Source organism: Eumetopias jubatus, unplaced genomic scaffold (assembly GCF_037043125.1).
Source record: "Eumetopias jubatus isolate StellerSeaLion01/CBP00866 unplaced genomic scaffold, mEumJub1_p1.0 scaffold_7, whole genome shotgun sequence".
NCBI classification, from domain to species: Eukaryota; Metazoa; Chordata; class Mammalia; order Carnivora; family Otariidae; genus Eumetopias; species Eumetopias jubatus.
In genome coordinates, this window is record NW_028274813.1 from 83772961 (window position 1) to 83787951 (window position 14991).

Below are 14991 nucleotides of genomic sequence, written 5' to 3' on the forward strand. Positions count from 1 at the left end.
CAACCTTTGTTTGTTAAGACATAGAATTTCAGAAAAATAAGTTATACTGGCTAAGTATTTGTAGTAACTAGTGATCCCAATCACAGGTGTCCCTTTAAGGTCCCTCTCTAAAAATTGATGATTGAAATAATTTGTTAAATTTTACTCTAATAATGTCATATTTCTTTGCTTTTCTGTTAACTGTGGAGTTACATTGTTTTTTAGAATATAAGCACTTAAAAGTCTTTGAGCTGGAAACTCAAAAAACTTGAAAAGATTTTTGAGCTTGCTTTGAAGTTGTGGAAGAAATGTTAAGCCTGAGGAAGTGTTTTTACTGGTGGTGGTAGTCTTGTTGCTAAAATAAAATAAGAATCTTAATTTTGTTTTCCACAGAACTATATTTTTTTCTGTCTCCTGTACTACCTTTACTACATCCAGATTGATTTATTTCCTATCAGCCTGAAATTATTATCTGTTTTTGAACTCTTAACGGTATTTTTGTAGAAGCATTTCTACTTCACTGCTACCAAGTCAATTCTATGTCAATTTAAACATTTTTTCAAAAGATTTATTTACTTAGAGAGCACACATGGGGGGTGGGGGTGGGGGTGGGGAAGAGAGGAAGAAGCAGAGTCCCCACTGAGCAGGGAGCCAGATGCAGGGCTCTACCCCAGGACCCTGGGATCATGACCTGAGCTGAAGGCCGTTGCTTAACGATTGAGCCACCCAGACATCCCTAAAATTTTTTTATTTTAGCTAAGTTTTAGGTTTGTAGAAAAATTGGGAACATAGTAGAGTTCCCATATACTCTTCATTCCGTTTCCCTTATTATTAACATCTAACATTAGTGTATTTGTTACAATTAGACAATATTGATATATTAATATATTTTTTAAAAATTTTATTTATTTGACAGAGAGAGACAGTGAGAGAGGGAGTACAAGCAGGGGGAGTGGGAGAGGGAGAAGCAGGCTTCCTGCTGAGCAGGGAGCCCGATGCAGGGCTCTATCCCAGGACCCCGGGATCATGACCTGAGCCGAAGGCAGACCCTTAATGATGGGAGCCACCCAGGCGCCCCTTAATATTAATATTAACTGAGGTCCATTCAGATTCCCTTACTTTTTTTGTTCCAGGATTCCATCTAGGAAATCACATTTGATAGTCATGTCTCCTTAGGATCCTCTTGGCTGGGACAGTTACTCAAAAAAAAAAAAATTTTTTTTTTTTTTTAAAGATTTTTATTGAGAGAGAGAGAGAATGATAGATGAGAGGGGGGAGAGCCAGAGGGAGAAGCAGACTCCCCGCTGAGCAGGGAGCCTTCGCAGGACTTGATCTGGGACTCCAGGATCATGACCCGAGCCAAAGGCAGTCGCTCAACCAACTGAGCCACCCAGGCGCCCTGTTTACTCAAATTTTTAAAATTTTTAATGACCTTGACAATTTTGAGGAGTACTGGTCAGATATTTTGTAGAATGTCTCTCAGTTGAGTTTCATCTGATGTTTTTCTCAAGGTTAGACTGAGGTTTTATGTTCATAGGAGGAAGATCACAGAGGTGGAATGTCATTCTCATCCCATTGTGTCAAGGGTACATTTTATCAACATGATTTATCACTGACCTTTCCATGCTGTACTCTTTGGAAGGAGTCACTGGGTAGTCCATATTTAGTGAGTTGGAAGTTATGCTCCACTTCTTGAGGTGGAGTATGAGCATAAATTAATAGGAATTCCTCTGCACCAGAGATTTACCTTTTTCCCCAAATTTTTAAAAAGTTTTTATTTTAATTCCAGTTAGTTAACATACAGTTAGATTAGGTTCCGATGTACAGTATAGTGATTTATCAGTTCCATACATCACCCAGTGCTTATCACAAGTACACACCTTAATCCCCATCCCCTATGTCCCCCACCCTCCCGCTCCTCTCCCCTCTGGGGACCATCAGTTTGTTCTTTATAATTAAGAGTCTGTTTCTTCATTTGTTTCTCTTTGTTCATTTGTTTCGTTTCTTAAATTCCACATATGAGTGAAAATATATGGTATTTGTGTTCTCATTGACTTATGTCACTTCACATTGTACTCTGAAGTTGTTGCAACCTATCTATTACATCACTGATGAACTTTTGTCAGTTATAATGTTAAATTCCTTTATGGGCATCTTTCTAGAGCTCTGTGACAATTTTTAGTTAAAAAATATTCTGAGCATAGTGTTAAAATGACGGTTACCTGGAGCTTTTCTGTTTTATATATATTTGCTTTTCTGTTCTGTGCTGGTTAGTTACATAGGAGTTTATTCCTCTTGAATGTGTTTTTGTGGGTGCTTTATATTTTAGTGTGTTTAGCTGGGGCAGGCATTTTTTAAAATGCTTTATTTTTTAGAGAGCGCGAGCGCGCTAGTGCGCACAAGTGCACACATGCACACAAGCAGGGGGAGGGGCGGGGGGGAAGAGGGAATCTCAAGCAGGCTCCATGGCCAGCATGGAGCCGATTTGGGGCTCAGTCTCATGACCCTGAGTTTATGACTGAGCCAAAGTCAATGACGCTTAATCAACTGAACCATCCAGGCATCCCAGGCATTTTTTTTTTTGTTTTTAAACTATGATGAGTCTGCCTTTGAACCTGAAGTGTATCTTTTTTTCAGTTCTATCTTTAGGAGTCTTTTTTTGTAATGGTGTAATAAAATGTTTTTAAGAAGTAGTTCCTAATCTGGTGAAAAGGCAGAAGCATTTAGAAGTTACAATTTAGTTTAAACCATCATATGTGGAAAGGATTTTATGTTTTTTGGGGATATGCTTTCTACGAATTATTTAGCTATCTTTTCTGCAGGTTACTCTCATTCATAGGAAACCAACTAAGTCTAAGGTCTCTCTAGTATGTGTTAAATGGGGAAGGATTTTCTTGCAGGGCAAACATTTCAGGATAGTATTTAGCTTATAGCTAAATTGGGAATTACTTTGAACATGGTTTATGTGCCATTGACTTCTACTTTTATGGCTTTAAAAATATTGATAGGTATATTTAAAATAAATTTCATCTTTTTGTTGTTTTTAGAACTTGCTTTCACTGTTGGGGGAAAGTGGAAGTTTAAAATACAAGTAAACACAGACAAGAAAATAGGAAAAATAGTCTCTAAATTTGATTGTGTGGGGTCTAGAGTTTGTAGGTCTACATATGGGTACATTTTTTATCAACTTAATTCCTTTTATTTTATCATCTATGTAGGCAGCTGTTCTGGCATTTTTTTTTTCAATAATAGTATTTTTCTCTTCTCAAAGCACTAGAATATCTTATCCTTTTATTTAGGGTTAAATAAAAGCAATTTCTGAGTATATTGCTTTGTGGTTCCACTCTGCTGTCCCTTCCCACCTTTCCTAGGTAATTCTACTTATTCTAACTTAAGAATTACATACTCAGTAAAATTTTAGCACATTCCCTTGGGCTTTTCAAATGTTACTTCTTTTTGCTTACCTCTTTTGGGACTTACTTACACCATTATAACTTTTAATGAGTCAGTTGGGAAAATAACACTAAAGTTCCTTGAGGTCTGGGAAACGTCTTATCTCTATTACCATCTGTATTACAGAGTATTTCATAGAGAAGGTAAAATAAATTCTTAAAACATAAAACCCAGTGTGGTGGATTAATATTTTAATTGATGAGGAAGTGAAAGCCATGAGAAATTTAGCCCAAACACAAAATAGAAACCAGTTGTTTTGACTTCCAGTTGTATTTTTACCTGATTCATTAGAAACATGAGGAAAGAATTACTTGCTTAAAAGATTTTATTTTTGGGGTGTCTGGGTGGCTCATTCAGTTAATAACTATAGAGCTGGTTGTCTCCAGCTACAAGCAGCCTCAGGTTTATCCCAGTTTGTTGTATATTTTTCATTTTTTAAAAGATTTTATTTATTTGACAGAGCATGCACAAGCAGGGGGAGCAGCAGAGGGAGAGGGAGAAGCATGCTCCCCACTGAGCAGGGAGCCCGACGGGGGTGGGGGTGGGGGGCCTTGATCCCAGGACTGACCTGAGCTAAAGGCAGACACTTAACTGACTAAGCCACCCAGGTACCCCCAATTAATCATTTGATATGCCATTATACAAGAAGGATTCAGAATAACTAAGTATATCATTAAACTTCTTAGTAAATATCAGACTGTACAGATGAAATAGAAGATAAATTTATTAAAGAGTATTAGATGACTTACAGAATCTCCTGAAAAGCCAGAAAAACACACAGAAAAATGCCCATATTACTTTTGTTGAATGCTCATACAAGCGGTCCCACAACATTGGACAGTTACCACCAATTTAGTATGGACATTGCACACAGTATATGTAGAGCTAGGACCTTGGTTACTTCTGCCTCTAAAAATTCTTTACTTGGCCAAACACCGTCACCCTCGTTCACACAGTTCTGCGTAGTTTCCCTTCATGGTGCTCTTTCCCAAATTGATGTCTTTCATGGGTACAGCTGATCGGCAAAACCTGTTACATGTCTGCACATAAACTGCAAGGGAAGGTGGAAAATGAGTTTTTCGTAACACCCACCTTGAAGAGGTTGGAGTTATAATGGAGAAAAGTAACAGCAAGGGGAAGGGTGTTGAAATATTTTGAGCAGCCACAAATATGTCAAGCACTCACAATATCCAATACAATTTGAACATGAACATACCCCAATATATAGCAATTCCATTCCTGGTTAAATGTCACAAGGAAAAGCTAAATGCACTAGAGAAGCTTTCACATATCACATGTGTGATGCACATTGTACACAATGAATAATTACACTGGAGCATTGCTTGAAATTTTTAAAAATAGGAAAAAACTAAAATGGGTGAAGGGAGCTGGGAGATACAGGCTTCCAGTTAGGGAATGAGTAAGTCACAGGAATGAAAGGTACAGCATAAGGAATATAGTCAGTGGTATTTTAACGTTGTGTGTCAGCTATACTCAAAAAATTAAAAAGAAAAATAGGAAACAACCTAATTCTCATCTGTAGGAGAATGGTGAATAAATTGGGAGTACTATATATTCATAATTTGGGGTAGTGTACGTGGTGAAAATAAATGATCCAGAGATAAATCTGTCAACATAGACAAATCTCAGTTGTAAAATATTAAGGGGAAAAAAACCCACCAAAAACTGTAAAAGGGTATGTTAAGTAAATACTTTCCCAAAAGATTACCTCTTAATCTACAAATAAGTTATATTTAAGGCTCAATTAACCATAAATACCACTAATAATTACTAGGGAATTAGGAACCATAATTCAGGCCCAAGCTTAATCTATGGCAAATTTGTATTAAATGTTCTAGAAAGTCTCTGGATCACAAAGGATCTTAATTCTTCTATGTTTATGTATTAGTTACCCATTGTTGCTTAACAAATTACCATAAACTTAAGATACATACTCTCTCGTTTTCTTTGGATTGGGAGTTTGGGCGTGGCTTAACTGGGTTCTCTGCTTTATGTCTCACGGTGCTGCAGGCAAGATGTCAGGTCTGGTTTCTCCTCAGAGGCTTGACTGGGGAGGATTCTGCTTCCAGTTTCCCTCAGGTTGTTGGCAGAATTTATACCCTTGCAGCTTTAGCAAGATGGGTGATACGTGCACTCACATTATCACATACACGAAATCATGTACATCCCATCCCTTTGGCCACTTTTTGTATGCTAGAAATAAAGCACAGGCCCTATCCGCAATCAAGGGAAGCGGAGGAGGGAGGATTACAGAAATATGTAACATCAGGAGGTGAGAATCAAGGGGTCACCTTAAAAATCCCTCTGCCACTTTTTATTTTTATTTTCTGCTCTCCACTCTGTCCTGTACCTGAGTTAAAAGTTAAAAAAAAAAAATGTAATTTGTGGTTCTTTTTCCTTGTAGTGGGCTTAAAATTGAATTCAGTGGATCCGACAATGAGCATTGATCTTAAGTATTTGGGAGTACAGCTACCTTTGGCTCCAGCCACTAGCTTTCCTTTCTGGAATCTTACAGGAACCAACCCTGCCTCTCCTGGTGAGTGTGTAGTATTTGTAAAGTAAAGTTGTGGTATAAATAAAAAACTACCTTTGTTAGAGACATTTAGGATATTCTAAAGTAGATTTTTTTACCTAGTGGCATAGTCTTAATGATTTATACATTTTTTTTTTTTAAAGATTTTATTTATTTAAGAGAGAAACAGCGTGAGAGGGGAGAGGGTCAGAGGGAGAAGCAGGCTCCCCGCTGAAGCGGGAGCCTGATGTGGGACTCGATCCCAGGACTCTGGGATCATAACCTGAGCCGAAGGCAGTTGCTTAACCAACTGAGCCACTCAGGCGCTCTGATTTATACATTTTAGATTAAGTTTTAATAATTAGATATTAAATATTAGCTGGCTTGAATTTTGGTAATCTCATTTACTTTTTCTTTTATAGATGCTGGGTTTCCCTTTGTTTCTAGGACAGGGAAGACCAATGACTTCACCAAAATCAAGGGATGGAGGGGAAAGTTTCATAGTGCTTCTGCATCTAGGAGTGAAGGTAATTTGCTTTTCAAAAAATTGTAAATGTGTTCTGAAACATGTGGCCAAAGCCTTTTGTTAAAAGTAAGTTTTGGTTGTTTTTCTTCATCTCTTCTTTGCATACCTTAAAATAAATGGAAAATAATTGTCTTGCCAATGTCTGTTCATTCCCTATGTTCCATATCCCTAACCATGTCAGGCTTGAATAATCCCTGCACCCTTTTTAAATTGCACTTCCTTTCTGTTACTCCTACAGTTATTTATTTCATTTTCATTTTTTAGTTTTTGTGGGTGGTGGGGGGGATGCAGAGGGAGAGGGAGAAAGAATCTTAAGCAGGTTCCATGCCCAGCGTAGAGCCTGATGTGGGGCTTGATTGTGGGGCTCGATCTCACAACCCTAAGATCATGACCTGAGCTGAAATTGAGAGTTGGATGCTTAACTGAGCCACCCGGGCTCCCCACTCCTCTAGTTATCATAAGCATCATTCTCAAGTATTATTTCAGAACTGTATACTTCAGAGTTGTAGAATGATTCCTGACAGCGTTACACTTCCAAGTAAACTTCTGACCCAAATGTTGTGACTGTATGCCTGTTGGTCTCCTTTCTTAGTGCTTTTCCTACTGCACTTATTTGCAGTTTACATTCTAGCCAGATAAATTTACCATGTATCCAAAATAGTTTTTCTCATCTTTGAATCTTTGTACAGTGTTATAATAGTATAATGCTTGTCTGTCTACTACATTTGCTTTTTCACTCTTCAAAAACTAAATTTTATACTCCTCTTTTTTGTGTCCGTGTGTTTTATATCAGAGTCCAGGTACTAAAACCTTTTAAATAATCTCTTGGTGTTCTGTTGAAGTTTGACTTATGTATATTTTTTGCTCTTATGTTTTTACTTAAATGTGGTTTCTCTGCTAAGGTCATAAGTTGTCAAAGGTTGTAGATTCTTAATGTTAATTATTACTGTTGTTAGCACTTCGCAAAAATTAATGTAAATATGTGTAATGATGGTTTTAGATAATGGGGGATTTTAATGAGTATATGATTCCATCTCTTCACTTGGTTTAATATTACATATTTTTCCTATGTTCTGAGGAGGGACAGTTTAGAAGATTTACTAGCTTATAACTTAATACTCTTGGCCTTTTTAAGTGTGTTTTTCTAGAGATCTAAAGATCTGCCATATATTTAGGTATCTGCATCTCTTTATTTCTAGGTGGAAATTCAGAAGGTCCACTGAAAAACCGTTCTGCTTTCTGTAGTGACAAGTTAGATGAGTACTTGGAAAATGAAGGCAAGCTGATGGAAACAAGTATGGGTTTCTCTTCTAATGCTCCCACATCTCCTGTGGTATATCAGCTTCCCACCAAGAGTACCAGCTATGTACGAACACTTGACAGTGTACTAAAGAAACAATCTACCATTTCCCCTTCTACCTCCTACTCTTTGAAGCCTCATTCTGTGCCCCCTGCTTCTCGAAAGGCAAAGTCTCAGAACAAACAGGCAACTTTTGGTGGCCGAACTAAATCATCTTACAAATCCATTTTACCCTATCCTGTTTCACCAAAGCAGAAACATGCTCATATGATTCCAGGAGATAAGGTTGCCAAGAATTCTTCAAGTACCATCTCAGAAAATCAGGTGAATAACTTTGTTGTGCCAACTTTAGATGAAAATACATTTCCAAAGCAAATTAGTTTGCGGCAGGCACACCAGCAGCAGCAGCAACAGCAACAGGGAACTCGCCCTCCAGGCTTGTCTAAATCTCAAGTAAAGCTAATGGACCTGGAAGACTGTGCACTTTGGGAAGGAAAACCAAGGACCTATATCACTGAAGAGCGAGCAGATGTATCCTTAACAACGCTGCTTACTGCTCAAGTAAGTATCTCTTGGTTTTTTTAGAAGTGTATTAGTTCATGGTTGGAAAGAATTAGGTTAGTGAGGGGAAATGGGAATGGGCTTTTTGGCGGAAGGATGGGGCATTGAGTTACCTTTGTGATAGGATAGTTAAGGAGATTCTCTTGTCTTCTGTATTTGTTGTTCTTTATAACTAGACACCTTAGTGTAGATCCCCTCCTGCCAGTAGAGGGAGACAGTACAGTTGTGCTTTTGGATAATGTCTTTGGCCTTGCATAAAGTCAGCTGGCCATTCCGAAAATGTCTAATTTCATTCTCTAGCATGTGGGCAAGTATGTTTGCTAATCTTGTTAAAACCGCTTTGAAAGTTCTCCTTAAAAGGTACTACATTTCAGAAAATTTTTAAAAATTAACAAACCTGTGGAGGAAAAGCTTTTGTGTTTTATAAAATTTTATATTGAGAATTCTTCACTTAATGATTTACCTGTCTTAGCAGCCTCTGGTGCATGTGAAATGATACAACAGCATGTGCCTAATTTTTTTTTTTTGTCATGAAATTTTTGTGCCTTAACCTTCCATTTTTAAATTATGTGACTAAATTCTAGATCTGAAGATCATCAGATGTTGGGATTAAATACGCAATGTGTCCTTTATTATTAATCATCCCTAAAGACTGTTATGTACATATTATCCTATTCCCTTTTTATTAGTTACTGGAAAGCAGGTATCAGCAAACTATTTTTGTAAAGGGCCAGGCAGTAAATATTTTAGGCTTTGTAGGCCATCCACACTCTGTTGCATTTACTCAACTCTGCTCTTACAATGCCACAGATGTCTTGTGTTCCAGTGAAACTTTTTGAAACAGGTCCGATTTGGCCTGTGGGTCTTGTTAACCCCTGCCTTTGAAATATTAACGTGTGATTTCTATTGAGAATAAACTCATCACTGTTGACATTCTGGCCCATAATTAATTTAAATATTCTCTTGTCTGTGCTATGCTTTAGATTGTTTAGAATCCTGGTTATATTTATGTTCCATCCTTTAAATATACTGCTAATCTTGTGCTATTAGTACTGAGTGTTCAGAGTCCAAAAAGGCAGACTAATATTTGACTTGTAAGTTGTAAGTGGTGTTGGAGCATGATTCAGTGTATTTACAATTTTTTATTTTAACTTCAGGCGTCCCTCAAAACTAAACCCATCCACACAATCATAAGGAAACGAGCCCCTCCCTGCAACAATGACTTCTGTCGATTGGGTTGCGTGTGTTCCAGTCTAGCTTTGGAAAAGCGCCAGCCTGCTCACTGCCGCCGACCAGACTGCATGTTTGGCTGCACGTGTTTGAAAAGAAAGGTTGTACTTGTTAAAGGAGGCTCCAAAGCTAAGCATTTCCAGAGGAAAGCGGCTCATCGTGATCCAGTATTTTATGATGCTTTGGGAGAGGAGCAAAGAGAAGAAGAAGAGGGAGTCAGGGAGGAGGAAGAACAATTGAAAGAGAAAAAGAGGAGAAAGAAGCTAGAATACAGTGAGTATTAATTGAGAGTTAAAAGTGTATAGTTTTATTTTTTTAGAACTGTTTGGTTATTTCAAATATTACTGTTAATTTATCTTAATCCTTCAATCAGGGGTCTAGTAAGAATTTTGAGAAATTCTTTTTCTTAAATGTTCTTTCTTTGTGGCTTGTGTGCACACACACCTTTTTTTTAAATGTAATTTTTCTTTTGAAGGTGGCTTTTGTGTTCCATTTGAATCATTCTCTCATTTGGACTTCCAGAATGCCTTTGAAGCTTCCCCTATTTTTCTGTCTCCCTTTTCTTCCCATGTTCTTTGAATATGCAGATGATCAGTATAACCCATCATTCCCCCCCTCCCCAGCTTTTATTTAGGTATAATTGACAAGTACAATTGCACATGTTTAAAGTGTACCACATGACTATTTGGCATATGTATACATTGTGACATGATTATCACAGTCAAGTCAAGTAATATATCTCATTATTTTCTAAAAGAAAAAATTTGTAACAAGACCCTCTGGTCCTGGTTTGAGCCATTCACCAGGTGATTGGAGTTTTGGGGACAGGATAAGGGTATAACTGAGTTAAGCATTATGTACTATTTTGAAAAGCTTATTTTTCCTTTTTGATAAAATATTAGACCCACCAAATTATATATTATATCATTCTTGATTTTTTTTCCTTCCTACTGTAGCTTTTTATTTTGTTCAAATACATTGAATATATTTTTCCCTTACAATTGAAGATTTTTTTGCTTCTTAGTTTAGGAGACTAATATTCCTTTTTTGGCAGTTTATATTTACATTCGCTGTTGATTGCCACATACTTATTTCAGTCATAGTAGATGTTTAATATTTCAGTGGATGTTCTTCCAGGATTTTCTGTTAATACACTTGTGTGTATACATACATTTTTAATGTAGAAATGGAACTGTGTGTATATGGTATCATAACCTTTAGAAATTTGGTATCATAAAGTCATGTTTTGTTTTCCATATCAACAAGTATAGACCTATATTATAATTTTAGTTTTAATGGCTTCTTTTTTTTTTTTAAGATTTTATTTATTTATTTATTTGAGAGAGAGAGAGAGAATGAGAGATAGAGAGCACGAGAGGGAAGAGGGTCAGAGGGAGAAGCAGACTCCCCACTGAGCAGGGAGCCCGATGCGGGACTCGATCCCGGGACTCCAGGATCATGACCTGAGCTGAAGGCAGTCGCTCAACCAAATGAGCCACCCAGGCGCCCATGGCTTCATATTATTACAGTCCTTTTAGTCAGACATTTAGCCTTTTTATATTTTCTTTATTATAAACAGTGCAGTGATGAACATCCATGTTCATGATAGGCTATTAAAAGTGGAATTGCTGTGGCAGTGAGAGCACTTTGAAGATTTATAGATGTTTCTAGGGTTGTACAAAGGTACACATTTACCAGTAGTTGGATAGTGCTGGATTTTCTATACTGTTAACACTGAATAGTTCAACTGATAGGCAGAAATTGATATTTTGTCTTAAAATTTATATTTCTTCAAGTAGTAGGTTGATTGTCCATTTGTCAGAAATGTTCTTCTGTAAATTTGACTTTTGAATTCTTTGCTTGTGTTTTTCCCGACATTTCTTTTAAGATTTTATTTATTTATTTGACAGAGAGAGAGCACAGGCAGGAGGAGTGGCAGGCAGAGGGAGGGGGAGAAGCAGGCTCCCTGCTGAGCAGGGAGCCCGATGTGGGGCTCAATCCCAGGATCCTGAGATCATGACCTGAGCCAAAGGCAGCCGCTTAACTGGCTGAGCTACCCAGGTGCCCCTTTCCCTACATTTCCAAGAGCTTCATTTTTCACAGGTTATAATAATTCTGTAATTTATATTTTAGTTTTGTTAATAGTTCTTCCCTATTCCCTCACTTGCTCTGAAAAAGGAAAAAGCAGGGATGGTTAAGTCTAGTGGTCTTTTTTAAAAAAAATTTTTATGGTTTCTGTCTTTGGAGTCTTGCTTAGAGTGTCTTTATCTGCAAGATTTAAAAAATACTAATTAGATTAATAAATGGGCTTAAAATAAATCATATGATCTGGAATTTATTTGGTGTGAAGTTTGTAGTAGGGAATCTTTTCTTCCTAATACGGCTAGGCAGTTTTACCATGACTTACTGAGAAGAAATACTTTACCTACTGGCTTAAAATGTCACCTGTCATTTTAGTAAATTGAAAAATATTTATGTCTGTGCCTCTTTCTGGTTTCTGCTGTCTATTTTGTGATCAGTGCCAGGCTATTCTAATTGCTATTTCAGTGTTTAAATAAGATATTGCCTGCATATACCTAAACGGTCTTTATATAAATAAGATTTAAAAGGTTTAAAATGAAATAAAAAAGAGAATTATTAGTTTAGTTCTATGTATCTCCTGAGTTTTTTCATATTTTGCCCTTTAAAGCAATACTTTTCCATTTCAAAGTAACAGTAAGTTACAGAAGCCACGTAAGTATGAAAAGTATGTATCTGTTAGGCTTTATTAGTTTGCTTTTTTGCTTAAGTGTATTTACCCTGTGTCTTATTCTTGACCTGAATTAACTCCAAAAGCTAGCCAATTACCAAAGTATTTTTTGTTTTTTCTCACTGATATTAGACCATTATAAAAAACATGTCTTACTGTGCTCTAGGAGCCATCAGTTTTCTTGTACTGTTAGGGAAGATGAGGAAAGAAGGGAAGATATTTTTGTTATGACTGCTATGGAAAAGGAACAGAAATAGGGAAGAATTCTTGGAGGCACAAATGTTGCTGAAACCAAAACCAAACAAAAATAGACATAAAAACTGGAAGAAGATGAAGAAATCTTTTAGTCTGTTTTGAAAAAGGTAGGTGAGAGAAAAAAATTGATTTAGAGAAGTTGTAGAGGTAAGAAAATGAAAGAGGAAATACTCAAATGATGGAAAAAAGTATCTCCAAAGGACATGAAATTTCAGTTTTAAAGGGTCCCCTGAATAGCAGGCAATAATAACTCTAAGTCTAGACACATGTTTATGGCATTTGTAACATTAAGAATAAAGAAGATATTCTGATCTCTTTTAAAGAGAAATCACTTTGCTTAGGAAGGATTTAAAATCAATTTGATGTCAAAGAGATCATCATCATCATCAGTAAGATTAAAAAAATTAATTTTTAAGTGTACTCTTGATTAAAGAGTACTCTTTAATCCCATCCCCTATTTCCTTTCCCCCGAACTTCCCCTCTGATAACCATCTGTTTGTTCTCTATAGTTAAGCGTCTGTTTCTTGGCTTGTTTTTTTTTTCTCCTTTGCTCATTTGTTTCTTAAATTCCACATGTGAGTGAGATCATATGGTATTTGTCTTCCACTGAATGACTGGTTTCACTTAGCATTATACCGTCTAGTCCATCCATGTCGTTGGAAATGGCAAGATTTCATTTTTTTCTTACATCTGAATAATACTCCATTGTGTATATATATATACCACATCCTCTTTATCCATTCATCAGTCAGTGGACACTTGGGCAGTTTTCATAATTTGGCTATTGTAAATAATGCTATTAACATAGGGGTGCATGGATCCCTTTGATTTAGTGTTTCTGTAGTTTTTGGGTAAATATCCAGTAGTGTGATTCCTGGATCATCAGGTAGTTCTATTCTTAACTTTTTGAGGAACCTCCATACTCTTTTCCCAGAGTGGCTGCACCAGTTTACATTCCCACCAACAGTGCAAGAGGGTTCCTTTCTTTCCCCACGTTGTCTTCAACACTTGTTGTTTCTTGTGTTTTTGATTTTAGCCATTCTGACAGGTGTGAGGTGATATCTCATTATAGTTCTGATTTGCATTTCCCTGATGATGAGTGGTGATGTGCATCTTTTCATGGTCTGTTGGTTATCCCTCTTTATGCAGAGCACTCTATGAGGGTTATATCATTTAAATCTTAAAACATGTTATAAAACGGCTTCTCCATTTTACAAATGCACTAATTGTTTGCTTAGAGAGTTTATGTAACTTGTTCCCCAAGGTCAGCTTGGTTTTAAGGGAGTGGTAGAGATTTGAACCCAAGTTTTTCTGACTTGAAAGTCTTCATGTTTTTTTTCTATTGTATAAAATATGATTTTTGAAATTTGGCCTTCACCTGATGATCATGTTTACCCTTTTGTATGTAAAAAAAAAAAATACTGCTGCTAATGTAAAGGCACTGTGCTTAGCTACTATGGGTGGCACCAAGAGAAAGGATAAAACATGACATTTCTGCTTTCTTAAGCCCACTTAGAGATTTGTTGGAGACGTGTCTCTATCTACAAGTTAACTATGTAAAGGGAAGAAAATAAAATTGATACCTGATTAGGAAAAAAGGAGAACACACAAATTACCAATATCAGGAATGAAAATTGACATTACTACAGACATCCAAAGGTTAATAGAGAACAGTTTAATGCCAATAAATTAGACAGATGAAATGGACAAATTCTTTGTTAGACACAAAGCTACCAGACTCACTCAAGAAGAAATAAGGAACTGCTTATCCCTATACATATGAACTTACAGTGAAATACTCCACAGTAATGACTCTAGGTCCAGATGCCTTCACTGGTGAATTTGCAAACATTTAAGGAAGAAATAATGCCCATTTTATGTAAATGCTTCCATAAAATGATCTTATTTTATGAGACCAACATAATACTGGTTTGATACTCAAGCCAGAAAAAGACATTACAAGAAAATGGTAGAGTACTCTCTCTCATGAACATATGTACAGATTATAAATACAATTTTAACATATCAAATCCAGGAATATATTTAAAGAATAATACATCATGACCAAGTGGCATTTACCCCAGTGGTACATGGTTGATTTAACATTTGAAAACAATCAGAGCGTTGTTCACCATTATCATAATAGACTTGAAAAAGGCCATATTATCATTTCTTTTTTAAAGATTTTGTTTGTTAGAGCACGTGTGGGGGGAGGAGCAGAGGGAGAGGGAGAAGCAGACTCCCCACTGAGCAGGAAGCTCGATATGGGGGCTCAATCCTGGGGCTCTGGGAACATGATCTGATTGGAAGGCAGACACTTAACCAACTGAGCCACCCAGGTGCTCCCATTATTATTATTTCAATAGATATTTTAAAAAATAGACAAAATCCATTTCTGGTAAACA

General features: G+C 36.7%; 1 protein-coding gene across 10 annotated transcripts in view; it reads left to right on the forward strand.

Moving 5' to 3' along the window:
• The window catches only part of MGA (MAX dimerization protein MGA), a 100577-nt gene that overhangs the window by 35191 nt on the left and 50395 nt on the right, over positions 1–14991 (forward strand). For all 10 annotated transcript variants that reach the window (XM_028094448.2, XM_028094454.2, XM_028094455.2 and 7 more), the window contains exons 6-9: positions 5858–5989; positions 6388–6492; positions 7691–8352; positions 9510–9855. In XM_028094448.2, coding sequence (XP_027950249.1) covers positions 5858–5989; positions 6388–6492; positions 7691–8352; positions 9510–9855 — 1245 coding nt within the window. The remainder of the gene's footprint in view (positions 1–5857; positions 5990–6387; positions 6493–7690; positions 8353–9509; positions 9856–14991) is intronic.